The sequence below is a fragment of the Stegastes partitus genome, unplaced genomic scaffold (genome assembly GCF_000690725.1).
Source record: "Stegastes partitus isolate 25-593 unplaced genomic scaffold, Stegastes_partitus-1.0.2 Scaffold163, whole genome shotgun sequence".
In the NCBI taxonomy this organism is placed as follows: Eukaryota; Metazoa; Chordata; class Actinopteri; family Pomacentridae; genus Stegastes; species Stegastes partitus.
In genome coordinates, this window is record NW_007577894.1 from 587566 (window position 1) to 615561 (window position 27996).

Here is a 27996-nt window from a genome sequence, read left to right on the forward strand (position 1 = left end):
TTGATTAACTGTCAGCCTGAACGTGCTTCACTCTTTGTCAGCACAGAGTGATTCCCCGATAGATGTAAGAAAAGGTAAGAAACTATCACTTCGCTGTGTCTGATATCCTATTACAAAGTAAGGACCTATTGTTGCAGTGGAATTGAAAACCTGATTGTTTGAATCCTGCAGCTTTGTGCTTTACAGCAATGTATAGTCTGTCAAACTTGATTCACCGACACCGTTGAAAAGAGCAGTTTTCACTCTGCTCCTATTTGGGTGATTGAGTGTTCAGGGTTAACTCTCGTGGAGTCGATGCTCATGTTTACTAGATTAATTTCTGCCATTTACTTTCTATTGGGACTCAATGTTTATCACTTATCAAAGATCTCACTTGAGAATAATATGCCTCAAGTGTGAAACATTAAATTGATGACAGCCTGAGCTGCAGCAAATGTTGATTATTTAAGCAAAATTAGAAAATGAACATATTTTGCATTGAAATCAAGTCTTCATACGCTCTAATTCTTTAATCTAAGCCTACTTTTCATTCAAAGAAACTCTTCCCTCTTCTGTCTCCTCTTTACTCCCCATCCGCTGCTCTATCTTAATAAACTCAGCTTCTTGCGATTTATGATGTAAACATTTTCCAAATATGCAGTTTTATATGTAAATCAGATTTCAAGGACGGAAACATTTCAGATCATTTCAAGTCAGATTCACTCTTACTCCACAAACATCTACATCTTTCAAAACCCTTAACAACCAGTGGTCAGTTTTCGAATTATAATTTTAACCTTCTGAACCCTAAGCAGTGTCGAGGCATTTTTTGTTCCAGACACATTTATAATCACTGTGGGCTCATTTTTCACAGCAATGTAAGTCTTCCACCTCTATGGAATCGGCACAATCGTGGCTAGAATAAGAGACGATTCAAATGTCTTCTGTGCAGGAGAACAAAATTATAATGCCATGAATCATTCAAAGGAGAAAAAAGTAAAGTTGAAAAACTGCTTAAAAACTCTACAATCAACATGTACAACATTTCTCCAAGTGCCCACAGATGGTAGCCATGCTAGTTAAAAAATAGTTAGTCTACATACAGATATTTTAAAACTAACAACATTAATGTGTCACATGAATGCTGAGTGTCTAACAGTTTTCCAATTGCACCAAGGAGTGTGGCACGTTTCATTTTTTACCAAATCTGGTAAGAGCTAACTGTTAATTTTTGGTGAATATTCAAATGAGGTATTTTGATAAAGTATCCACAATTTGGGGCTGGGGCTGCAGGGTGGCGCAGTTGGTTAGCACTGTTGCCTCGCAGCAACAAGGTTGCCGGTTTGCGTCCCGGTGGGGGCACCGGAATCTTTCTGTGTGGAGTTTGCATGTTCTCCCCGTGCAGCGTGGGTTCTCTCTGGGTTCTCCAGCTTCCTCCCACACAGTCCAAAAACATGTTGAGGTTAGTTGGTGATTCTAAATTGTCAGTAGGTGTGAATGTGAGTGTGCTTGGTTGTCTGTCTCTAAGTGTAGCCCTGTGATAGACTGGTGACCTGTCCAGGGTGTCCCCTGCCTTCACCCTGAGTCGGCTGGGATAGCCGCCCCGCGACCCTGATGAGGATTAAGCGGTGTATAGATAATGGATGGAATTTGGGGCTGCACGGTGGCTTGGTGGTTAGCACCATTGCCTGGCAAAAGGGTCGCCGGTTCGCGTCCCGGTGAGGCCACCCAAGATCTTTCTGTGTGGAGTTTGCATGTTCTCCCCATGCAGCGTGGGTTCTCTCTCGGTTCTCTGACTTCCTCACACAGTCCAAAAACATGTTGCGGTTAACTGTCTAAATTGTCTGTAGGTGTGAATGTGAGTGTGCTTGGTTGTCTGTCTCTAAGTGTAGCCCTGTGACAGACAGGTGACCTGTCCAGGGTGTCCCCTGCCTTCACCCTGAGTCAGCCGGGATAGACTCCAGCCCCCCCGCAACCCTTGTGAGGATTAAGCGGTGTATAGATAATGGATGGATGGATTCACAATTTGAAGCTTAGATTTGGTTCATTTTTCCTTAAAGGACAGCTGGTCACAGATGATAAGTTCAAGGATCATTGGAAATATGAACTTTCTGGCTCTGATAAAGGGTGTCAGCATATTTTGGGGTTACAGTGGTTGTTTAGTAACAGTAAAAAATGTATTGCATATTTACATGTGAATATTTAGATACAGCTGATTGAAATACCAATAAGCAATCAAAGATAAATCAATGTCTACTCTTATTGATTGCCGTATTTCTTTGATTTTTCCAGTGTGAATACATAAAGTCAAATTCAAATCTGTCTCTGATGAGTGATAATGATGGTTTTGGCTTTGTCTGAAATTATCTTTTTTTTTATACCCCATAACTACTTCCCTTATAATGGACACTCAGTAGCTTACTCAGCAGCCAGCAGTACATTTCAGACACTTACTACTCATCATCTTATTTTTTCTGTTCAGGGGTTCTGTCCATCATCATCACGCTGACAATTTCAGAGCCACTCAGCAGTAATTTTTATATCTACAAAATGCACCACATTTTATTGTGCTATTGTTAGCAGAAAGCATGCAGAAAGCAGGAATTTTTGAGGGTGCTATAAAGCAGATGCATTTGCACAATCAGAATTGAAAGACTCCAACAAAATTGTGGGCGGCAAATGTGGTACACTGTGTGTCTCCGATTTGTAATTATTGTCAAATATTGTTTTCAAGAACCATGCTCTGTCTTCAATCCTAATTGGATGCACATAAAAAGGGATGAAGAATTATAGTATATGCATGATAAATATGGCAGTTTATTCACTACCGTCCACCTCTCATGAGGCATGAAATTAAGCTTGATTTGGGAGTTGAAGTCAGCAAATTGTGTTTTTATCAAACCCAACATCAGGGTCTCTTCACTGCCTCATGCTGTGGTCAGCAGCAATTGGAAAGACAATTTTGACTAGAAAGCTGTGACCAAAGCCAGTGGGACAATAAATATTGTGGGCAAGACTGCAAATATCAGCTACTGGAGCCGCTAGTCAGCTATTAGCAATCCACAAGTGATCCAGCCACTACATCTACGACTGTATTGTCCTTTTCTCAGCTTGTCCTTGCCCTTACTGCTCGCCATTCATGCTGAAAGCTTCTTGCTTTTCCACCTTCTACTTACAAAACTCCTTTTCCATTGACAGATAATGAACATAACGAAGCCACAAAGTTCATAAAAGTCAAGGGTGTGAGTCATGTTTGTTCTGAAAAGGACAAACTTTTGTGTTCATTTCAAGCAGCAGATTCAGATAAAATGCAGATGAGATATTAGACATGCATATGTATCTTTGTTAGCAGATTATAATTGAAATCTGTCATCTGGGCTACATCCCTCTGCTCTGTTTCAGAAGGAGGTGGTAATGCACCCAAAGAATCTGTTCACTAACTGCCAAAAGATGGATTCATTCTGCGTTTTAGCCGAACAGATAACAGCTACATACCTAACAATTATCTCCCACCCACACAGATGAGATGCTCAGACAGCATGTTGGCTGCTTTTGAATGGCTAAGAACACTCAGTGGCTAAATTCTGTTAAACTTTATGTGTCATAATGACAGGGGACAGACGCCGCAGATGTTACTTCCACAGAGCGCTCGCTGACAGTTACAGTTGTTGTACAGATGGATGCATTTGCATATTTCTGACATCTGTCGTCTGTCTTAAAATGGAAGCTTCGAGGATGCATTTTGAAACTTTTTAAAGATGAGACCGATCTCTAATCTGCATAGAAAGGCACAGGCTCAGGTGGCAGAGCGGTTGTCCTCTAATTGCAAGGTTGGCCTCCCCGGGACCAGGGATCACGGTTTGATCCCCCCTACAGTCGAAGTGTCCTTGGGCAAGACACTGAACCCGAAATTGCTCCTAATGGCAGGCAGGCAGTCATTGGTGTATGAATGTGTGTGTGAATGGGTGAATGAGAAACCCATTCACATGCAGGTCATCACTGTAAATGAGAACTGGTTCTCAATTGACCTACCTGATTAAATAAAAGTTTAAAAATAAACGAATAAATAAAAATATGGGATGCAAAAGATTCCACACAACAGCAGCTGTTACTACTGTAAAATAATATGCCCTGCATAATACAGGCAGAGCGACAGCCCAATCCAGAGAGACTGTTCTCATTTATGTGACTGGCAGCATAAAAATGTCCAAGAAAGCTGTTTAAAGCTCCACCTGCGCTGCTGCTTTCTTACCAACTAACTGTACATTGCTGCTGTCTGACGTCGCCTCTCTGGGTGTTTTAACCTTTCAAGCTGTATAGAGCCCCCAGAAGAGCATCTAGCTCCGGGCTCACACCTGCGCTCCAACTGAGAATCCGAACAACAACAGCAGCAGGGGCCCACGATCCAAACACACACACAACTACACACTCAGGCAACAACCATTAACACGTGCACACAGAAGCACGTCAAAATTCTGATGCAGCTCAATATAAGTCACGCTGTCGAGTTTTGGGAGGGGACATCAGACACGGTGACAGCGACTTCAAACAGCTGGGAAGGGGGCTGCCCTGCCACCCTCACCATTTTACCACCGCATTTTCTTACTGCACGCCCGTAACAGTGTTACCATGGCAGCCATGGAAACAGAGGAGATTTTTTTTATTTTTTTTCCCCATTCAGTCCCACTGGAATTCTATCTAGCAAGGCCATTCTCTCCATTTTCTTCTCCCTGTCCCTCTCCCTGCTTATTCTTCAGTTATCCGATGAAATCCTTTATTACTTTACTGTAGTTCTCCTGAACTCCTGCATGCATCGGCATGAGCTAATAAAAAGAGAGTGATTGTAACTTTTACAGCAAAATTTCTATCATTATGAACGTGTCAATCATAACAAACGAGACACCAATTATGTTCCAACAATCATTAATAATTCCTGTAGCTTTCTGAGGGCCAATTTCAGTTGCTCGTGTTATCTCTATTTTTCTGCGTGCCTAATTGCTTGTTTGTCTGCCTACATAAACCGTACGGTCGATTTGCTGTTTCTCTCGGTTCTTTTTTTTTTTTTTGCATTTGCATGTTTATCTTTTAATGCATGTGCATGTCGTCCTCCTCAGTCTTTCATTTCACAGCTCTCGATCGCACTTCTAATTAATGGTCAGTAACCTAAGATTGGAAAGCACATTAGATGGTGGCCTCTATGTTCCTTGTTAGGAGAGCACTTGCTTGCTTTCCCGGCTCTGAGGGTCCTTATCACCAACTCTTCGCAGCCTTTCCCTGTCTTGGTTCCCTCGGCTCATAACAATGACTCTGATACGCTGCCTCTCTCATTAGCTACGGCTGTTTTAAATCTCCACATTATGCATTATACATGTGTGTGAATAAACATACACGCTTACATCTCCATCCCTGAGGTCATGTTTGCACTCAGCCCAGCATGTAGCCCAGCAAATACAACTCTTGTCTTACTTTCCATTTTCAAATCTTAAACTGTGAAATTACCACTGGAGCTGTACTATATTTTAAATTCCTTATATTTTTACTGTTTGTAGCCAGATTCAAAGGAATACTGCATTGCTTTTTAACCTCATCTCCATGATTTCACCCTTGTACACCATTTTCCTCAATTGGACCCACATTGGTAGATCTAAAGTCCGTCCATATCGATACGGGTGAAATCTGATTCGAAACAGCCTCAGTGTACGAAAATGTATAGCACCTGTACAAAAGTATAACATTTCAAAGCATTTTGGGCCACTTTAGGAGGATTTCAGGCTAAAAGAATGTTGTTTAGGGTATTTTTACTGCTGTCAAATGTCAAAACGGGTCTAATTTGACCTGAAACAGTACGTAGGGTTTAACAGAACTAAGCAGAGGACAGAACCAAGCCACCACCAAGATTAAGTAATCTAATATAAAGCTGTTTTTGGACTCCGGATTTTTCTACATTTGGCATTTATTTCAAGGCAGGCTTATGTCTGTGACTGAAAAGTAACAAGAAATGTAAAATGATGACTACATGAGAGGCTTCTGCCTGCCCTGTCACTGATTTATTTTTATCCTTATAGTGTCTTCATACAGGTAAGTAGAATGAAGCTGTCTCCCAGCCAGCAGAGACCGTGGCAGCCTGCTGCACCAGGACAGCTCCACAAATTAGTACTTTTATAGTTTATTCTGCTAGAAAACCTGTCCAGCTGACTTAAGAGTACAGAGAAGTGCTTGCATCCGGCTTATAAACATTCTGCACAAAGGGGAACAAGTGCGTGTGCATGCTAACATCTGTTTCCATTATATCACCAGCAAGAAACCCGCTATTTGCTTGGATGCTAAATGTGGCGAACTTAACCGTCAACAGTCGCTAATTATCAGTATTAATGTGAAACACAGCTAACGCTTGCTCCAACTCATTTCCTATTTTATCATGTAGAAATATTTGACTACTGTATTGCACATGGCCGTGACAGTATTTTAACATTCAGCTGAATTTTATAGTAGGCTGCCATGTTTGAGGTGCAAATTGAAAGTAAACTCATCATCACAGAAGTAATTACTTTTGTTAGGAGGGTGCTTTTACATTCTCAGGATAAAATTCAGTTGTTTTTTTTTTTAGGACAAATAGCTGGTGCTTGGTATTCTGTGTCAGATGTAGACTGAAGGTGCAGAATCCCACTGCTGGGTCAAAGAAAGGCTGGACGTGAGCTCACTGTTTATTATCATATTGTCATTTGTGAAAAATGCGAACAATGCAGCAGGAATATCTTTGCAGGTACTCCAGCATTTCTCTGCAGTGCATAGGTTAAGCAGACCTGTCATGCACAAGAAGGAGAACAAGGGAAATAATTACGGAGGAGATCATAAATGTATACACACACGACGGACCCCAGAGCAAAAGAGAAAGAGATGTAGAAGGCGCACTGACAGTCTTACAAGCAACATGTTTTATTACTTAAACACAACAGTCACTGGCACAAAGCCACCATTCTCTGCCTTCCGCACCGGTCGTAATGTTTAACTTGGGGTCTGGTTCTTCCAGGAGTCTGACCTGTAACTTATCTCTTTCTGCCAAAACAAGATTCGCTCGCGGTGGACAGGGTGATTCCTGACACTGTGCAGACGCAGTCTTCTACACACACGACTCACACATTTACACACACTCACATGCACATTTTCCTCTCTGAGACTGATTAGGAAGGCAACTGTTTGCTCGCTCCCAGCGGAAGGAAGGATTGTTGTACAGCTGAGCTACCACTTTATTACTAGGACGGTTCTCTGAAGTCTCCAGAACAACGCTGTTGCTGGATATTTGTCCTTGCTGTTTTTAGCGCTACATGTGGGACAACTGGTACCCGAGCATTGCTGTTCATTATCCCTCTGCCACCTGGTTCATCAATGGGACCTGCCGACGATTTAGCCTCTAACGCTGCACCTGTCAAAACACAGGCGAGAGCGCGTACATCGGAAAGTATATCATTATGCGCCTCTGTGCCGTCTACGTGGATTTTAAGGGTGTTTTGGAACGCCCAAACATTCATTAGGAGAACCTCGTAGGGCTGAATTCTGCCCCGAGTCATGGAAAAACAACAGTAACAAGGAGAAGAAAACAGCCTTTTAAACTCCTGGCAGGAAGGTATTTAGAGCTCTGTATTCATGAGTCAGTGGTGCATGATGTAAAGTTCCACTAACCAACATGCATACTAGTGAAAATAGAGCCGTTAATCTTGAAGGACAGATTCTGTCATTGCTTGGTTGGCTGCTACTCTATAATCTTCTATCATATTAAGTAGGATATGGCTTTTCATTTTATCTCAAGTCTATGTTGGTATAGGCATGGTGGAACGCGTAAATGTCAAATCATGGAGATCACTAGGAGAAATGAAATGTCAATTTGAGATGACTATCTGATGGCCGCCATATTACAATGCAAATGTAAAGACTGGTTGGCATAAATATGCATCTATTATGGTTATGCATTAGCTCCGTACAGCAAATCAATGGTTAATAATAGTCTGCAGCACAGCACTGTTAGATGAGCTCCAATAACCACTTCATCAGCATCATGTGTTCTTTTAAATGGATAATAAACAGGATGTTATTTAACACTATTGATTAAATAAACGTGGATACAATATTCTTTCATAGAAAACCTGGTGATCCAACGTTAAGAATTTGCACTGCTGTGGCTTGGAGTGGCAGAAGCTGGATGCTGCAAAGATGTATTTGATTTATTATTATGGATAAATACACTCAAAATTACAGCAAACTTTAATCCTGTTTCTTTGTATATTTTTCCTATGTACACACACATCTTGATATATCTTCCTAGTAAATAATACTTGCAAAATAAATGAGCTACTCCACAGCGTTTCCAAGTACCCTCTGGCAACCGCAGAAGAATCCACTAGAGTCTACAAACCCCCTTCCTGGAGATCGTTGCTGTACTGTCAAAAAAATAGGACAGGAAAAACCGAGTCCTGATTCTCGTATTGCCTGTAACATTTCCAAAGATAGGTTGGTTCATGCCCTAAAAAAAGAACACAATTATAATCTTGACCAACTTATGCATGTATGGAGTGACCTCCGGTATGGAAATAACAACACTATGACCTACAAATTGGGCATTTAGCTGTGACCATTACTCTGATCCCCTCCGAAGCAGGAGATAACTAGTTCTTCTTTGACCTGTCATGCAACAGCTGTCGGTTTCCTTTTTTTTTTTTTTAATTTAATGCTACCATGTCTTTCCCAGTATCTGCAGGGAACACTCCGTTAAACAGCTGAAACCTCAAAAGTGCACGGAAGCGTGAAAGGGGAAGTGTACCAGTGTCAAAAATGGCCATCCAGTGACTGATGTTGCTCATCATGAAACTAAATGTTTTTAAATGATTTTCACTTTCCAAGAGTGTGTTAAAAAAAAGTGAATGACACAGTCTGGCAGATGTGTATGAAAAATGTATGTTTGAATATGTGTGCGTCCACAGCTGGCAAATACAAACCAGTGTGATTTTCAAATGCAAACTGCCTCACGTGTCACATGGATCTCCTTTTAAATGCTCTTTACAGCCTGCTTTTTTCTCTAACTGAATTATGGCAGTGTTAGCATTTAAAAAGTATTACAATAGCCGTGCGCATTAGACATGATCCGAATGTAGAGCGCAGCTGAGGTCCTGCAGCGATGGCTTTTTCCACCACTATCATTAAGATGATACATGTAGATAATCCGTCTCACTGATTGTGTCAGTAGCGACTGGCAGTGACCTCACCGTCTTAGAGATGACTGGCCCGAAACAGTGTCAGCGTTCCAAACAGTGGCCTAGAGCCACTATCACTACACAGCGTGCTTCTTTTGTGTGTGATCCACATTCTGGTATCGTATTTGTTAGAGACATGATTTTGTATTTCATTCGCTAATAATAAGAAGCTCTACATTTGAATGTGAAAATCCATCACTGGTGATCGCTGCACAATGCATGCTGGTTAGAAGTCTGTCCAACTTGATGTCAACTTGCTCTGAAGTCAAACTATGAAACTATAACATCGTCAAGGGAGGGTGCAGCAGTTGCTCTCGAGGCATAACGGGAAACATCTGGCTCTCACCTGATCTAACAGCTGATTGGTTTAGATGTTGGCTCAACAACTTGATAGAAACTATTCATTTATGTAGATTTACAGAGATTTTAGTTGATCAGATTGTTTGCATTTAAAGGTTTATTCTACGTGTGTGGTCGATGTTTACCAATCAGAGTGACTGAAAAAATTTAGATTACACATTATAAACTGCAGGCAATGTATAGTTCTAGCACAGGGGTCGGCAACCCGCGGCTCCGGAGCCACATGAGGCTCTTTTGTACCTCTGCTGCGGCTCCTTGTGGCTTTGGAAAATAAATAATGAGTATCTAATTAAAATGTATTTTATTTTAGTTCGTTAGTTTTAAAAATGTATTTCTACAGATGAATATTATGGTGATCTTGTAACATTAACATCTTGTAAATACACACATAAACACAATGCTCTCCTCTTTTATATTGTGGCACAATAATGCTGTTCTTCATTTGCTCTGAGGAATGTCTGTCTGTCCTGCTCTGCCTTTCATCTGGTGCTGATGATGGGCTACAGCTGCTGGACTGGTCCTGCTTTGGATGCCGGTCCTCAGAACTGTCCCCCTGAACCTGTCTGCTTTCACTGGTCTGAGCCTCACATGGCTTCTTCACTCTATTCAGGACTTTTGGGGTCTTTTGGACCCCGGGCCATTTGGTTTAGGTCACAGGTATTGTTTTTTGATTTTTAAAGAGGTGATTTTTAAATAACAATAGCTCACCAGTTTGAGCCGGCATCCTTCCACAATGGGGGGCTGCAAGGTGGTTCAGTGGTTAGCACTGTTGCCTCGCAGCAAGAAGGTCGCCGGTGGGGGCACCAGGATCTTTCTGTGTGGAGTTTGCACGTTCTCCCCGTGCAGCGTGGGTTCTCTCCGGGTTCTCCGGCTTCCTCCCACAAGTCCAAAAACCATGTTGAGGTTAATTGGTGATGCTAAATTGTCCGTAGGTGTGAATGTGAGTGTGCTTGGTTGTCTGTCTCTAAGTGTGGCCCTGTGATAGACTGGTTACCTGTCCAGGGTGTCTCCTGGACAGGTAACCAGGTAAACCGCCTCCTAAGGAGGATTAAGCGATATAGACGATGGCTGGATGGATGATTTTTAAATATAAAAAGAGAAGCATTTGTCATGCATTTGGAGCCAAAAATATGTCAACTTATCAGAAAATGTATTTAACATCATATAAAAGTCTGTAATGAATACCAACAGTTATTTTGCACATATTCTTTCGCCTATGTTTGCTGCAGGTGGACAATTTAAGTTTGGCTTTCTATTTCATATAAACGAGGAGGACTCAAATAGACACTGACTATTTTATTTCAAAGTAACCTTCAGCCCAGCATCTTTTTTTCTGGCGGTCAAAATGTTTTTGTTGCAGAAATAACATTTTGTTTCCTCTGTAGCAGTTCACTGATTTCATAAATACAACACACTGTAGTTTTTTATACATACCATAAAGGCAAAACACCATATATGCAGTGTAATCTTCATTTTAGATGTCAAAAGGGTTTTGTGGCTCCTGGTGTTTTCTTTTTTGTGGGAAACAGGTCCAAATGGCTCTTTGAGTGTTTAAGGTTGCCGAGACCTGTTCTAGCATATTACCACTGGGCTGATTAAGTCCTTCAGGGTTAGTTAGAGGTTTTAATTTAATTATGTCGTTTCAGAGGGACATGTTTGGTTACCTGATATATACAGTGCCAGATTGATTTACATGAAAATTTATGTAAAATGGAGATTACAGAATGTCTGCAGAGCATTTGCCTCGTCATAAATAAAACTTTTAGAAACTGTGTACAAACTCTGTGCGTTGAAGAACATTTTAAAACTGTGTTTTGTTCCTGTGAGTGCCAGTACAGTTTCTGAAGTCTGCTGGAAACTGGCCGTCTTAACCGTCGACTGTCACAGTTCACCTTGAACCAGCCTAATGTTGGCTACATACCATAACTCTAGATCTATGAGGCTGACAAACAAAGCCCTAACAGAAGTGGCTCTATTACCAGGAAACAATCGTGGACCGGAAGAAGGTTCTTTATTGGTTGTTTGAGGGTGTGCAAAAATAGCTGCTAGCCAATTTTAATCAAATGCGTTACATGGTGACGTCGATAAGTAACAGAAGAAAAGCCTGCACTTTAAACTAGATCTTTTACAAGCTATGTGACACACTATAGGGAAGGGAAAACCCAAGAAGCATTATATGGGTTCTTTATCTAAATAAGGACATGCATCCCAAAAAGTTTTTCTGGCAGAGTGCTGGGGAATGCTTCATCCCAGAGCTTCATCAAAAATTGCTCCCACGCTGTTCGTGGATTTGGTTTCTATGACATTTCAACAAAATATTACTACTCTATTGGCTGTTACCTCTTGTGAATATTCTGCCTGACATCCTTTTGCTTGGGATAAAAAAAAAAAAAACAAGGCCAGAACAAGATTCTCCTCCATGTTCTTAGCTGCCAGGATGGAAAGTCCCACCCATGTGATTGGTTACCTGAAAGGGAGCATCAGGGATGACAGCAACGTCTTTCTGAAAAGTTCTAATTATCAACTAGAAGCGGGTGCAGACAATGAAAAATTAGAACGAAGACGCTGGTTGAAGGTTTTGGTCTAAGCAGCAAAAGGTCTCAATACACGCTCATCATTGGGAATGATTGAAAAAAACATGCTGGCAAAAATGCACAGTATCTAGCTACATCCTTTCCAGCATGAGGATTTGCTGCTCTTTTCCATTTTATATTACTGTAAACTAAACACCTTTGAGTTTTGAACTGTTGGTCATAAACAGCAAGAAATCTGAAAATGTTCCCTTGAGCTGTGAATTGATTAGGTGAGAAAACAACTTCGGCATTAATCAATCTTAACCATAATTGTTAGTTGCAGTGCTATTATCATATTAACCTTTCAAAAGAACTTGCAACTGTACGCTTGTATTTCATAGATCAACCTGGCATTTTCAGTAAATAGACAGTCACAGCAACAATATCGTTTCAAAATCAATTTTTCCTCTCATTGTCGTGCCGTGCAATGAAATGTACAAATGTCAATTGCCGCCCAGCTTTATAACGCTTAATTTTGTCCTGTTATTCTGTCCAAGTCTTCAAGAACCACTGACATTTTGATGCTATGATTTTTTTTTTCTTTTTTTTAGCACATAGCTATTGTCCCTCTCTTGTCTGCAGACAAAAAGATACCAATTTTGCCTTGCTTCCCTTGAGGTGGATTCCTCATTTTGCTGTCACTGCTGTCCTGTATTTACCACCTCGCTATTTCTTCTCTCACTCTCACCCTTTTCTTCTCCTCTCATCTTCGGCTAGCATCGTCCCGATTGTTGTCATGTGAAAATGATGTGATATGGATTTGATGGTTGAGGGGATTTTTTTTTTTTTTGTAAGGTAAAGTCTCTGGCAACATTTTTCCTCCCGGGCTGCATGTAAAATCCCACCTCATTTCTCAAGACTGGCAGAGCCAAACCCCAAATGTAGCTATAGCTCCACACTTAAGTGCCTGCATCCTGAGACTAAACACAACATATTGACTGGCGGAGCTTGTTGAAGGAACTACACAACCTGGGAGTAAGTGCTACTAAAAATGCTTATGTAACTTACTTTAGAGGATCCATTTCTTTTGGGAGACTGCAAGCAAGTGCTCACTCATAAAATCACCTACAGGATGAAAAGGGGATTGATGGAAATATCCTCATGAGCCCCTCCAGGAATTTGTAATCATGCAAACCAAGAATTAACACAAATCCCACCAATCCTTGTATTATTTGGGAAAGCTTGCAATTTTGTGTAATCCCTGCAACACATCCACATAATTGTGTGTTATTGCACAAATAGTTGCACACTTTTGCCAATAAACACACTAGTTGACTTTTCATATCAGTTCAGGAATGAAACATGTATTTCTGATTGAGTGCATTATGTATTTGTTTTACTGAGCCTTCTGTTGGCGTATTAATATGAATATAGCGGTGATTTCGCATATTTTCGACATTTCACAATAAATCACAGACGCGGCTCAATCCGCTATACTGCCAATTATTTTCCAAATTGTGTTTTCCCCCATTTTCCAGACGGCTAATGATTCGATGAATACTGGTGTTGCCTGACAAACAGCCTGCAAAGATTTGAAAATCGGTGTGTGATAGATCACAGCGAACATTATGTATGTTTCATTGTTGCCACAGTCGTATTATTCCTTTGTTGTAAGACAGTAATAAGCGCAGATTGATTTGGAAAGCTCGCAGGCATAATGCTCACTGTGATGAATTGCCAAAATCACGCCAGTTTCAAATCTGTGATTCTCAGAATGTTTTGGAATGAATAGACACCAAATGATGCCTGAAATATCACAAAGGCAAAATGAAAACTCGACGACTCTGCAGTATGCAAATGCAATTCAAAGAAAAATGGCCTAAAACATTGCACTATCAAGTGAATAATGTAGCTTTAGAATCAGTAAGTAAGGCTAGAAAGCGTTAGACTGCAACATTTCGACCTAATTTTACACGTACTGGAACGGAATAGCCTAAAAGTATTTTGGTTTTACGCTGACTTGCTTGGAATTCAAGTAAAATTTTAAATATTCATGCTAGTTTCTGTGCAAAGTAACAAAACACTGCACACTGCACCACGAGGAAGAAACACTGGAAATTTCATATTTATATCGGCTTTCCATGGCAGAAGAGCCTCAGGTTGTTCCTGACGAGGCCGACTGTGTTAAAAGCACTGTCGTAGCTGGACATGTTTTCTGCAAATACGTCACTGCACATATTGGCTCCAGATTGTTTCTGGGAGTTTTTTTCCCCCCCTTATAAATAAGTGACAGACTCTGTAATCTCCTCATTATCACAGTTGGCAATAATGTGATTATGTTGTGAGTTACCTTTGCCGTCAAAGAATGGAGGTCTGTTCACAGTTTACGGATGAGCTCCCCTGAGTCCACATTAAAAGGTTCATCATTTAAATTCTGCCTGGGTGTAATTACTTATGCATATGACTTAGGAGACCATGCAATGTAAATCGAAATTACTCTGAGGAGATATCCTCCTACAGGGTTCCACGCACAGATCAAATTAAATTGGTTGATTGGAAGCCGAACCGCCATGCACACTCACTGTTGCGTGTTTTCCTTTAGAAAGCGTCACTTCTAATCGGCCAACGTAGCAGCTGAATTCCTCGGCACATTCATGGGTAGCGACATACATTAAACCAAAGACAACCATCCTAAGAGACAGTGCCAGTGACCCTGTTAGGCTGTTAGGCTGTAAACACACTCCTTCCCATGTAGACAATTGCATCACTTGTTCCATGGATGAGCTTTTATTAAGCAGCGCTGACGCACACGTCTGAAGATGGTGGCAAGTCCGGGCCGCTGGGCTGGCGGCAGGCAAAATAATATACAAAAGGAAAAGACAGACACTCTGTCGCCGGTGGAAGGGGAATATGTTATCCCACAAGAGTTGGCTCATCTCCCTGTGGGCAGTTGTTGCTATAGCAACAGGAGCTGGGAGTTCCGACAGGTTGGCTGGTTGGAGGGAGAGGGGTTCATGGGACATGAAAGGGGTCGGAGCAGGGCACCCAACCTCGTTGCCTCCATCGTCAACCCCGCTTCCTTCCACACTTCAACTTCGCCCTCACACACGAGCCCGAGGGATGCACTGCTCTTCACGTATTCATTCATACCCGGGTCAAACATCGATTTACATCCCAAGCGAGCAAACATCAACCAGCTCAGAATGTATGGAATTATTTTACGAGGTCAGCCGTAAATACAGAATTATTATGAGTGTGTTCTCTAGTGCCAAGTGGAGTGCTCACTCAGACACTGACCTACTTTGATTTGTTTCAATTTCTGCTGCATTTATGTGCACATAAACACTTTCGCACATCATCTCATTTCACCTTTTTGTCTATTTATCATCCTAACCAAGCACACATTTCAAGCAATTTCCCATTTCTCGCCTCACCTTAACGCACATTTTTCATCTTGACACGCTATCCTATAACACATTATTACTCAAATGTGCGCAGTCCACTACCAGCCCTGTGCTTTTCTGAGCGTCCTCCTCCTTACTCCATCAGACTGACTATTCAAATTGTCAGTCTGACGGACTACCCATTCACCCCCCTGTGCATCCTTCATAGCCGCAGCTTTGACACATGAAAGATCAGAGTCAGTAAACCTTGACATTCAGCTCACTGGGGGTCTCGCAAGACACTTAACTGGAGTGTTGTGAAAATACAGTCTGGTGATGGGTAGTGTTTCGCCATGAATGCGGAACAATCTCACGGCTGCGATGCCCGCACACACAACGATACTGTGATACCCGCTCGCTCTGCCGACACAGGGCTGATAACTTAAAAGCAGAAAGACCCCTAATCCTCCGCACCGAAGCAACAGATTCGAGCGGCCGTGTGTCTGAGTGTGTGGGTGTGTGAACAGGAGGCATTATCTGTCACCTGGGAAACATGTGGACATTGAGCAACAGACTCGTGTGAGCACTTTGGATTGTTTTTTTCTGGCGTCTGCGGAGACTCACTCTTGACAGTGGCGGTCCTGGTGCAGTTGTAGAGAATAGCCAGCTCTCCAAACACCTTCCCTGGGCCCATGGTGCACAGCTTCAGGCTCTCCTTTGTCACTTCCACCTTCCCGTCTGAAACACGAACAGAAATGCAGGTGAGCTATTTGTCATAATGTTATTCAAATTGCACATTCATTTCCACGGCTTGATTAGGTGACTCTGCCGCTGTGGTTCAGCATGTGCAACAAACAAAGTCGAAGGGATGAAATGGAGTGGATGATAGGTATCTGAGGGCTTTTCCTTCATTTTTGGGGGCATCCAGCCAGAGTGCTCTTGACTCACTGAGCTAGAAAAAATATAAGATTATTTTGCAGTGTGGAGTCTCCGAGGGCTCCTGGCCTCCTACCAGGGCCTGTACATGAGAAAAAAAAAGGCTTAAAGCAAAACACCATAACTCACAGCCGCTGTATGGAATGCCCTAAAGTAAGAACTGTTAGATCAATACTCTGAATGTGAAAATATGTTAACAGGACTGAGGCATTCACAAGCATTATTATTACAGGATGTACGGGTTCACACAGACACCCTCTAAATCTGCTTCCAAGGTAAATATATCAATATATTTTTGCACTGAAAAAATATTGCTAACCATTCTGGCATTTTAACTGCTAATACAGTCCAATAATAACTTCTTTTTTCCCAGCAATACCACGAACCATTAAAGCTGGAACTCTGCTGAGATGCACGTAAACATCTTTGCTGATCTATGCAGATAAGGGTGTTATGGGCAGCCATGGGCCACACAGGAGCCGAGGTGCCCAAAGACATCTCGGTTTTTATCTTTCAGAGTTTGAGCATGTGTTTTGGCTTAGTACTGCTGCAATCGATCTTCTAACACAGCACGGAAAACTACATTTCTCCTCAACAAATACCTATGCCCACCTGCCTACTGTCTTACCGTATACGTCGATAAATGGAGATTCATTCAAGTTTGTTTTACAGATGCGGTGGATTGTTTGCCAATTGATTTCAGTTTCTTAATTTCTTCTTTGTTTCTTTACTTTGTTAAATACAATACGGCTACCTAGTACATAAATCCATGAAAGTTTTATCAAATACAGTGAAATAATTGTTTCATTATACCGGGCACCTGGTCTGTATCTCAGCCTTTTTTAAACTGTATTCAACTGTATTTGGTTACTTCTTGTATGTATGAAGCATGTAGATCATGGATGTATAAAGGGGAATAACAGAATAATTATACACCCGCGATGTAGGTCCTTCAAGTGATCTGATGTCACTTTCTAATTGTTTGCTTCAGTTTTTGTTTTTGTTTTTTTACACAAAGAACTGTGCCATGGACGCTCCTACTTTTCTTGGTAGCGTATCTGTGTTTAAAGTTTTTTGACTTGATATGATAAGGTAGTGGTCAACATTGTCTTTTACATCCTAGCCCACCATTAACACCATGTCTCAACTTAACCTAAGCAGCTAACCAGTAGTGTAGGAGAAGTAGGTATCAGGTTGACATTAGAGTCAAAATGTTTTATTTGTACAAAACAAATCATTTTTTGACAATAAATCCACTTCAACCTGAAATTTACAGATTCACAGCACATTTTGGCTTCAGCAGTACTGAACTGCTGTACACCTTGTTGGTGATCATTCTGCTGTAGTTTTGGCTGTTACATTCACTCCTGTGTTCCTGCATCACTGACTTTGTACATTTCTGTTTGTTTTCCATCCCTCTACTGCCTCCATATAGCACAAGCCACTTCTGTGTACAGGCATAAAAGAACTACAAACATGAACGTATCTAGACAGCATCTGTGCACATTCATGTACGTGCTGCCAAGAGAAATATATCTCCAGCTTAAAGCTTGTAAATCCATATTTTTTCTGTCACAGTGTGTATGAGGTTCTTTGCTGCTGTCACTGGGAAAGATGGCTGCTGCCACTGTGTTTAGATAAGCCTCATCAAGGATGTACGCTTTCCTGGAAAGTCAGCATTCCAGCAGGACCGTAAATCTGATTCACAGAACAAAAATCCCAAAGAAAACAGTTAAAGTCTGCTGTCGGCAATTGATGAAATACAGCGAGATGATGAGAGCAGGCGAGTCATCCACAAAGAAGTGTTATCTTGTTAGAGTGCCATAACCCCTGTTGACAAAAAAAACCCTCCAAAAACAGTTTCAGGGCTCCTTCTTTTCTCCACTGTGTTTTTGTTTCTGCCTTAATGGAACTATAGTGTGCATTTGTCACCATGGCCAACAATGCATAATCTACTAACACTCAGCATGAAAGTGTACATGGAAGGAAAATCTTCAGCGCTTAAAGTGTGTCACCATCTTAGCGTGCTCCCTCGCTGTTCTCACTGTCCCTGTTCAACAGTTCTTTTTTCTGCCAGAGCCTCCCTGTAACGCTCTGCTTGTTTTTTCTATTCGAATGAAGAAACAGCTGGAGGTTTAAAACAAAAAAAACACACACACACAAAGTGATGTCTCTGTATAAAAAGCTTTTTAACAGTGCAGTGCTCCGTCAGTATTATCAGCTTAAGAATTCATAGGAGGGTTCTTAGACTGATTGAAAAACATATGCACAATAAATCTCTCTTTCAAATGTGTCTTTCAACTCGAGTAATTACACGACCTAATTAATAGACTGCTTAAGTCTGAACGTAATTAGGTCAGTAAGAGGAACGGTCTGTTTTACAAAGCAGACTGTCTGATCAAAAAAAACAATAATAGTTTAACTTAAGGCATAACATAGTGTTACTCAATTAAGCAGTAATGTGTAAAGTTCCTGTCTTCATTATGATGAACACTTTAAACTTTTTACACATATAAAAATAAAGTTATTCAGCGACCACAATCATTGTAGATTGTAGTCTTTTCCATTCTATTTTCTGCTGCTTCCAAACAAGCTTTTGTTGACGCTTTCATATGCATAAAACCCATCACTTCTGTGCACCTCAGGATTTCTCCCAGGAAAAAAAAAAAAGGAAACTCCTGATGCGCGTTTCAAGGAGCTGTAAAATATTTCACCGCGTATAGCTCAAAGTGTTGCAGTGTCAGTCCCAGTCTTGCAAAGTCTATAAAGACTACAATTAGTGTGCTCAATTAAGTACGAGATTTAAGTCTAGAGGAAAGCCACTGAAAATCGATTGAGCCCAACAAAAATGTGCCAGAACGAATCAGGGAACTGTGTGGAGATTATGATGTGACTCATCGCTGCAAAAACTCCCGAGCCCTTGTTACAAACTATTAAACCTGGGTGTCATAGACAAGAGGATGGATGATGAAATAGCGTAGAAGAAAATTGCCAGTGATTTTACAACAGCTGCTAAGATTTTCTAGTTTGGAAATTTGTAAGCAAAGCCCAAAGACAACGCCTTGTGCTTGTTGCCTTTATCTAATCAGGTGTAGAAGGAGATGATATTAATCCCTGAGTGAAGCAGGCAACTGTCTATCCTCAGCTGTACACGCTATTTGAAGCGCCTTATTGAGCCCTGCAACATCACAATAAACGAAGCAAGACGTGTTTGACTGCTGTTGGGAGGCTTTGATCCATCGTGTGAATAGTCACATGGATTTCTGTGCCGGACTGCAAACAAAGAAAGCGTCTACAGTGGTGTAAAGATAGAAAACGATACAATATACGTCTGCATCAATCAAAAACTGTTAGCGCGCTCAATCAAAGTATAAAAATAACAGTCAGTCAGTGAGTTAAGTGTTTTGTGGATGGGATCATACAAGGACAAAGACCAGCCCAGTTAGCAAAAAAAAAAAAAAAAACTCACGCCTGACTATGGACCAAGCTAATAATTTCCTGTGGCGGGCCATGTAATTAATTCCTGAGCAAGGTGAGTAGTGGAGCATAGTGCTTCTTCTGGACAGCTCCCTCACAGCCTGCAGTCAGGCTGTGAATTGCTCGGAAATTAAGTAATTCAATTAGTCATTTATTGGAATTCCACAAATGATCTATTTCTGAGACACTGTTATCTACAAGTTCACAAGCATCCCTCCAGACATGGACGCACAATCGCATAGTCCGGGTCATTTCCTGTTTTCGTGTCTAATAGGAACTGCTTCATCACACTGTTTTGTTATAGTCGCTCCAAAATCCACCTCCCATATGTACTAATACTCTCATTTACATCCATTTACATTCACCTCGCCATTTAACAAGTGTATACATTCTGTTGTATAGTAAGTATATTAAAAACACGATAGGAAAATTAATAATGTGTGCATAATGTTAACTGCTATTAGGGTTTTCACTATCGATACATCACATCACTCCCCCGAGGCTGTGTAGCTGTCTTGATGGCTGATCATTTGAATGCACACGGCCGTGCGCTCCACATAGCAGGGCATCAGGACAGACCTCCGAGCAGATTCCTGCTGGCTCGAGATCAGATGTGTGATTCTGGTTGCATTCCAAATTAAAAGGCTGGCATCTTTTGGACGGACTTTATCTGGCTGGTGCTGAAGACTCCGCAGATAAAAAGCAACGTGAATGTGTTCCTACTGGCCCTCTAACAGCAGTGATTTAAATTGTCCTCTGTGATCTACAAAGGATATCTGAGCAAATTATCAACAATTCCTATTAAGGAATCTGTCTTTTAGACAAAATCTGATGGCTGCAGATGGATGCATTTTTGTAATAAATCAACTTGTTTGTACATCTGAAGGTTCTCTATGACCAACCAAAAATATTCTGGAGAGAAGTGCATCTGTTAAGAACCCCATCCAGTGAAAAAGCAGAGTTTTTATGTATGGATCTATATATCTTGAAGATATGTAATGAGCAAAATAAGCATTCAGCACCATGGCAGAGAAGTTCAACCTTGAAACCACATGGATTCTGGGGTTTTGTACATAATTAAACCTAAGGAACCAAACATTACAACTTGCCATTATTAGTAGTTCTACAGCATTTGAATAGATGTGTAGAGACAGAAGCAGAAGCATATAGATCTGCAACAGTGTAGAGTTACATTTAAGCCATTTTGTATGGAGCATGACCTCTAAATATACAACTCTGATACACAGAGATGAGTTTGAGGGCTTGAATCAATGACCGGAGGAGCTTTCACATCGAGGCCATTAGGCCGTGTCTATAAATATAGTTAAGATGGTCAGGCGCAGCGTACTGTTTGAGTCTGCCTCTTCTTCTTCCATTGATAGTTTTTTTGTTTTCAAAGAGTACAAAGAAACAGGATGTGGGGGAGTTCAAATCCCATAGAGAATAACATACAACCGCCATCCCATCGTGATGGGCTTTGTTCCTCCAGCACTGCTCAGGGGTCAGATTACCCAATGCTTCCTCTATCCATTAGAGCAATGGAGGAACATTCACACTAGATCAAGCGGAGCGCCGTTTTATCCTGCTCTCACCGGCCAAATAAAAATAAGATCATTAGCCCTGAAAGTTTTAGGCGGTGCAATGCTTAAGTTGATACTTCTGATTTCAGGTCAGCAATGATAAATCTGTAAGCAAAAACAGGCACATTCTAGTCTAACAGCTTGAATGGTCCGGTCGAGGAAAAGCCATGGGAGAAATAAGACTAAAGCTGAAAGCTCTTTTGGTCGAGCGTGGGATGTATTCAACAGGGACTGAAATGGGTTCAGAAAATTCCAGGGTTTAAAAAAAATAATCACCATCTGCTCTTTATTTGAAAAAAAAAAAAAAAGAAAAAAAAAAGATGTGGTTCATAAATTGCAATTTATTGAAAAGGCCTGAAATTGTAGCGTTTGATAACACATCAGCTCTGAGCAGTTATTTGTGTTTTCACCTTGTTATTTTATGGAACACAATGTGACCCCTGAAAAGACTTTCAGCATAAAAAATATAGCTGCCATGAATCGACCCGGGGAGGAGATATTAGAAAATGGAAAATAAAACAAATAGATCAGGAGGCGAATGCCGTGCTTTACTTCCCTTTCGAGTGAGGAGATATTCAAAGCCAAAACATTTGGGTTTGAGGCTAATTAATAGTGAAGGTTATAAAATTCATTAACATCTGTTTTCCTAAAAATTGCTAATTCTTCATGAGCACAGAGCTGTGACCATGTTCAGAAGAAAGGATGAGCTGTTTTGCAGCAGTCATGTCAACTCATGCATCACTTTTCTCTCCAGTCAAAAACAAAACAAACCCGAGAGTTTAAGAAAATATGGACGTGAACCGAAGCCAACAGCAAGAACAAGCACAAACACAGAGGCAGCGAGAAAGAGAGCAGGAGCGCTGCTAATCAGGACGGATGGCTCAGAATGGGAAAGACTTGTTTTAAGTTCAAAGCACCCTGGCACTGGAAATAACAAACATATCAAGCGCTGTTTCCGCAAATCCCTGTTTTGTAGAACTGCGGGGTGAAACAGCGGCAGGATGTTGCATGGTTGGTTAGTGCCAAAGCAGGGAAAGCAGGAAACAGAGTTTGATAGAAAATGTATTGTCTTTGAACTGTGGAGGGCAAATATTAAGCTATTTTCTGAAGAGATATTAAAAGTGACAGGTCTACATCTGTCACGTGGCCATGTTGCAGTAAATGGGCAATCTTAATGAACTATCGGCTGCTGCTATGCATTCATTCTGATCACATCATCGTGTAGCTAAATAAAGCAAGTTGAAGCTAAAGATAGTGTGAATAGCTAGCAATATATGATCATTAACATAATCTATTCATCCCTTGTCTTCTGCTCATCAAGTAGCAGTAGCAGCAGGCTAAGCAGGGTGATCCGGGGGTCCGTCTCTTCAAGCAACGATTTCCAGCACCTCCTAGGGGATCCCACGGCATTCCCACACCAGAGGAGATATGTAATTCCTCCGGCAAATCTACTCTGGGGGTCTCCTCCTAGTTGGACATGTCTGAAATGGCTCCAAAGGAAGGCGCCCAGGAGGTATCCAAATCAGCTGCCTGAACCACCTCAGCTAGATCCTTTTGACATGAAAGAACAGCAACTCTCCTCTAAGCCCTCCTCTGAATTTTGAAGCTCCTCACCTTATCTCTCAGGCTGAGCCCAGCCACCATATAAAGGGAACCCATTTCGACTGCTTGTCATTTCTTTGGTTACCACTCACAGCTCGTGACCAAAGGTGAAGGTTGGAACGTCGACGGACTGGTAAATCGAGAGCTCTGCCTTCGGGCTCAGCTCAATCTTCACCAAGAGTGTCAGGTACAAAGCCGGTTACAACTGCTTGCTGCTGACACTGCCCCAATCCATCTGTCTATCTAGTGAGCCATATTCACTCGTGAACAAGGTCAAGACATACTTAAATTCTTTCACGTGGTGCAGCAACTCGCTCCCAACTCAGGGGGAGCAATCCATCGGTTACACTCGGATGCGAACCGCCCCGGTGTGGGCTGAAGGTCGCAGTCAGATAATGCCAAAAGGAACCACATCATCTTCTTGTCCTCACGTGTCTGTGAATATCACAAATCAGATCAACCTTGGCACAGTCTAACACCCACGTTTGTGCTGAGAATACGAACACGGACTGGATGGTCAATCTCCTATGACCCTTTCAGCAACTCCACAAAGAGCTGGTCCACTGTTCCCACTACCAAGACAGAATCCTAAACAGGGAAAGATACTGTGAATAGTCCAGATCAGATAATGTTTGAGCTCGAATATCACTAGAATCCTGTGTCTGCATTGTTGTCCTAGGTGTGGTAGCAGCTGTGTGGTAAAGTTTAAAAAAAAAAAAAAAAAGGTTCAACCATAATGACCTAACCCAGCAGCTGCAACAAGCCTGCCTGTGTGGTTTCACAACAGTACTGCCTTCTGCCCTCTCTGTTGTTGCTGCTGCAACCAACTGTTGTGAACACGCAACCCTGTAGTAAATCAAAAAATGATGCTTGTTGATTGTTATCAGCCTTCTGGCAACAAATTTGTGCAGCAGTCTGCAGCACAGGGAGGAAGGAGATAGCAATTTGTTCACCGTGTTGCAGAAATCCACTAATGCTGATGTTGTAGGAGGAACTGGCGCCAAAATCAACCCCGATAGAGGTCGCCTGGGGAATCACATGGGTCGCTGTTGTGGTCACGTCAGCTGTTCTTCCGCTCTCCAGAAGTGAGTGGTGCAAGATTGACAAGAAACTTGAGTCGAACATCTGCTGACTAACTAGTGTAAGCGCAGCTTTGAGCTGTTATGGCTGGAGTGTACCCACTTCACCTTCATTTGTTGTGTCTTGTCAAGAAACACTGCTGCCACCATTCCTTTTAAAGTGACACGAGCTGACAGTTCTGTTTATGCACTGCTATGCCGATCGGATCTGAGGGCAAACTAGCTGACGTCAAGCAGTCTTCATGAGCCCGCACCACTTTTTTTCCTGCAAGAGCAACAAAAAGTAAAATTGCAGGGGGAAAGGCAAGAGGAGTGAGGTGAGAAATGTAAGTAGGCAGACATGAAGAGAGGATAAGAACAAAAGAGGGACAGCAGGGGAGAAAGACGAGGAGGGACACCTGGTGCTATAGGAGAGCACTGCTCAACATCATATCATTTGAGATGAGAGTGCTTCACATTCTTTTCAGGTCAACTCAGGTGCTGTCGTGCAGGGCTCCCTGCCATCGTATGATGGAAAATTACACTGCAGTTTCATACAAGTGGCTTGAGAGACGTGAAGACACTAAACAGCGTGTTGTCAACGGGATACGGAGGACAGCTGGTTTCATCCTTTTTACATCATTTTACCTCGGAGACGGGCATTTGGCAAGAACACGCTGTAGTGCCATATGTCTTAGTTTTAAGATTCCCTCAGCCTCACACTGAAAGTTACTTTCATTTAGAGTCGGTGTGGCACATGAGGTGAACTACGACGGTTAAACCCACTTGTCTGGAGCCCCTCTTCTATCTGTGTTTTCATTAAAACATTATAATAGGCCTTGTTCCATCCCTGCTACTCTACTACTCATCAAACTCTGATTATGGCTGCAGTGTTGACAAGCTGATTGATAGCCCGAGCAGGGGGCAGTGAAAATGATCATTTTGTATTCATACACCAAATCACAGCCTCGTAATTAGCAGTTAGCGTCCCCGCCATGTGCGCATACTGTAGCATTTCTCTTATGCAGACCAGACTTAATTAGACAGCCTCAACATCAGAATACAGATTAATATGGCATCTGAAGTACCACAATAATGGGACACGCTCATTTCCACAGCCTGCTGCTTCATTTCAGTAGCTTGCTGTATCACCACAACATGAGACCGCAATTTAGAAGGAAATGGAATCGCTGTCGGCCTCGTGAGTGTTGGTGACACAAGCAGCTACATGTAAATATACACTACATGCATCAAATTATGCAAACTAAGAATCTATACTTGCACCAGCAGCTCTGAGCTTTGAGCTAAATGGTAATATGCTGATGTTTGTATTATATCTGCCATGTTTATAGTCTTCGTATAATGTCTTAGCATGTTAAGATTTGCTAATTAGCACAGTACATCCAAGGTTGATGATAAGTGAACAGGTTTTTCAGGTATTGGAGAAATTCAGATCTTGCTTTCAAAATGTTTTTACCTGATTTCATGTCAATCCATCAAATAGCTGTCGTGACAGTGATCAAAACTGATGTGCTGGTAGCTCTGGAGGAGAACTCAGGGATCACAGTGATGAGGGTTCATCCCCAGGGGACCACAAAAGTCTGTAGTTCTTGAGATAATTCCATCTGCACCAAAGTGCTGGACCAACAGACTGTGACTCTGCAACCTACAGAGCCACGTACTGTACTGTTATTATGCACTGAAAAGCTCTTATCTGTAACTTTTTTGTATCTCAAACATTATTCTTCTGCCTGTTAAAAGATTACATGCTATTTGATGAGCTGAGAACAGTTTAATCTCCCTGGCTGAGGAAATCATTTCAAAATCCTTTAGATAGTGTCCAAAAAGGGCTTTGTTGACGAGCTTAAAGAAAGCCTCTTTTTCTCAGTTTTGGAAAAGTTAAGAAGATACAATAATGACATGCTCCGATTGTACGCTGCATCAAAACTATGCACACAAACAGTATACACACAAAGGCGGTCTGTAACAGTAATTTGTACTTTGCACAAAAAAACAATTGAGAATCCCCACGGTAGGACAGAGTGTATTTGGAGGAGGCAATCAAAGTTCAAAGGGAGATCAAAGAGATGAATTTTTACTCAGGAGATTCAATAAAAAAAAATCTGCAGTGAGAGAATAGAAATTTTTAAATAAGGCCTTATCGCAAAGTGCCGCAGACCTTAACTCCGGTGACAGTGATTGATGAAAGTGGCCTCTCCGAGCTCCCTGTACTGGGACTTCTTCATGTAGGTGAAGAAGATGGTAGGTAAGTTGACGATAAAGACCAAGAAAGCTTTGATCAAACCTCAAGACTGGACACCATCTCCAGGTAAAAGTGCTGTTTACAACCATTGTATTCAAGATTTTCTGTATTTCTGCAGGGATTTCTTGTATACAGCTGATCATTTTTATGATGTATCACGCTGCGGGATATTGAACAGGGTCCCTGGCATTCATTGGAGCGCGTTAGATTTCACAAATGTACTTAATGAAGTGGCTGGTGAGTATATATATGCATGAGCTGTGTGCACATGTCACTCTTGGGGTGGAGGGAAGGATTTGTCTGTCACTGTAGCAGAGCAGATTACTTGTGCTCTATCTTGTATCCTCAGTCTGAACCTCAGCAAACACAGCTTATCCAGTCACAGCAGGCTCTCGGCGTCACTCCCACCAGCGTCCACCACTTCCCCAAACACGCTCACACATATGCACACAGCAGCAAAGCATCCGATACAGTACCTTCCGCAGCCGATGTAAAGAACAGAGTTTCAAACATTTGCATAATATTCAGCTCATGTGATGTTTCTAAGCTCGCTTTTTTCTGCGTCTTCCTCCTCCTCCTCCTCCTCCTCCTCTTCTTCCTCCTCCGCTCGTCTTATGTCACACACACACTCTGCCTTCATCGTCTTTCCACATGAGAAACTCTCAAAAGCGGGGTTAGCCACAAAGGGGATAAAGACTCAGGGATCATTCACAAATTACTCATTAATTCATGCTTCGAGGTGTATTCGTGGGCCTCCGTGGAGGGAAAGTGGGGATCAATTCTTATTCTAGGTCTCGGGGAAAGAAAAAAAACAAAGCCCATCACACACTAATCAGAGAGACGGAAAAGAAAGGAAAGAAGAAAAAAAAAAGAGAATAGAAAGAGAAAGGCAGACTGAAAATTAGGGCGAGATGGACAGATTGGTGAACAGTAACAAAGAGGAATAAGACAGTAGGGGAAAAGAAGCGATGAGCAAGCGGAGAGGGATAGTGACAAGAGGACAGATTGGGGTCAAAGTTGGTAAAATGTGAGGAGGAGCGATAGTGGGAAGCGTGCATGTCTCTGGTCTCATGTTTGGGCATTTTGAATTGATAACTTGCAGTGTGTGCCTGTGTGAGAAAGCCAGGGAATGACAGAGAGAGAAAGTGACAAAGGGAACTACTTAGATGCAGCGAGGGCAAATGAGAAAAGACACTTGCCAGAGAAGGAGTATTTTCACTTGGTGTTTGGGGCAGATGGTGTTTCGAACAGCGTAGGTGACATTATTAGACTGCAACACACGCGTACACATCATTTGCACATAAATGGCACGGTAGCTGAAGTTATAGTCTGCTTGATGGAAGTATTTCAGATCATTAGGCTATTGTGTGTTTGCAAATGCAGGTAGATGTTTGCACACCTTCCTGAAAATCAATCTGAATTTGGTGCAGCTTATATAAATGTACTGTTCTGGCGATTTTGCCCACACATAATCTCGACTTTAAATTGGAAATGGAAAAAAAAAAAAATGCCAGATGCATGGAAGTAAAAATAGTGTCTGCAAGCCTGTTCGCAACATTTGATTTTCCATGCCTCGGTATTGCATCAACAATGCCTTCAG

At 41.8% G+C, this 27996-nt stretch overlaps 1 protein-coding gene across 2 annotated transcripts in view; it reads right to left on the reverse strand.

Annotated features, from left to right (window-relative positions):
* Positions 1 to 27996, reverse strand: part of LOC103355670 (cGMP-dependent protein kinase 1) — an 85376-nt gene that overhangs the window by 40691 nt on the left and 16689 nt on the right. For both annotated transcript variants that reach the window (XM_008279543.1, XM_008279542.1), the window contains exon 3: positions 16105 to 16218. In XM_008279543.1, coding sequence (XP_008277765.1) covers positions 16105 to 16218 — 114 coding nt within the window. The remainder of the gene's footprint in view (positions 1 to 16104; positions 16219 to 27996) is intronic.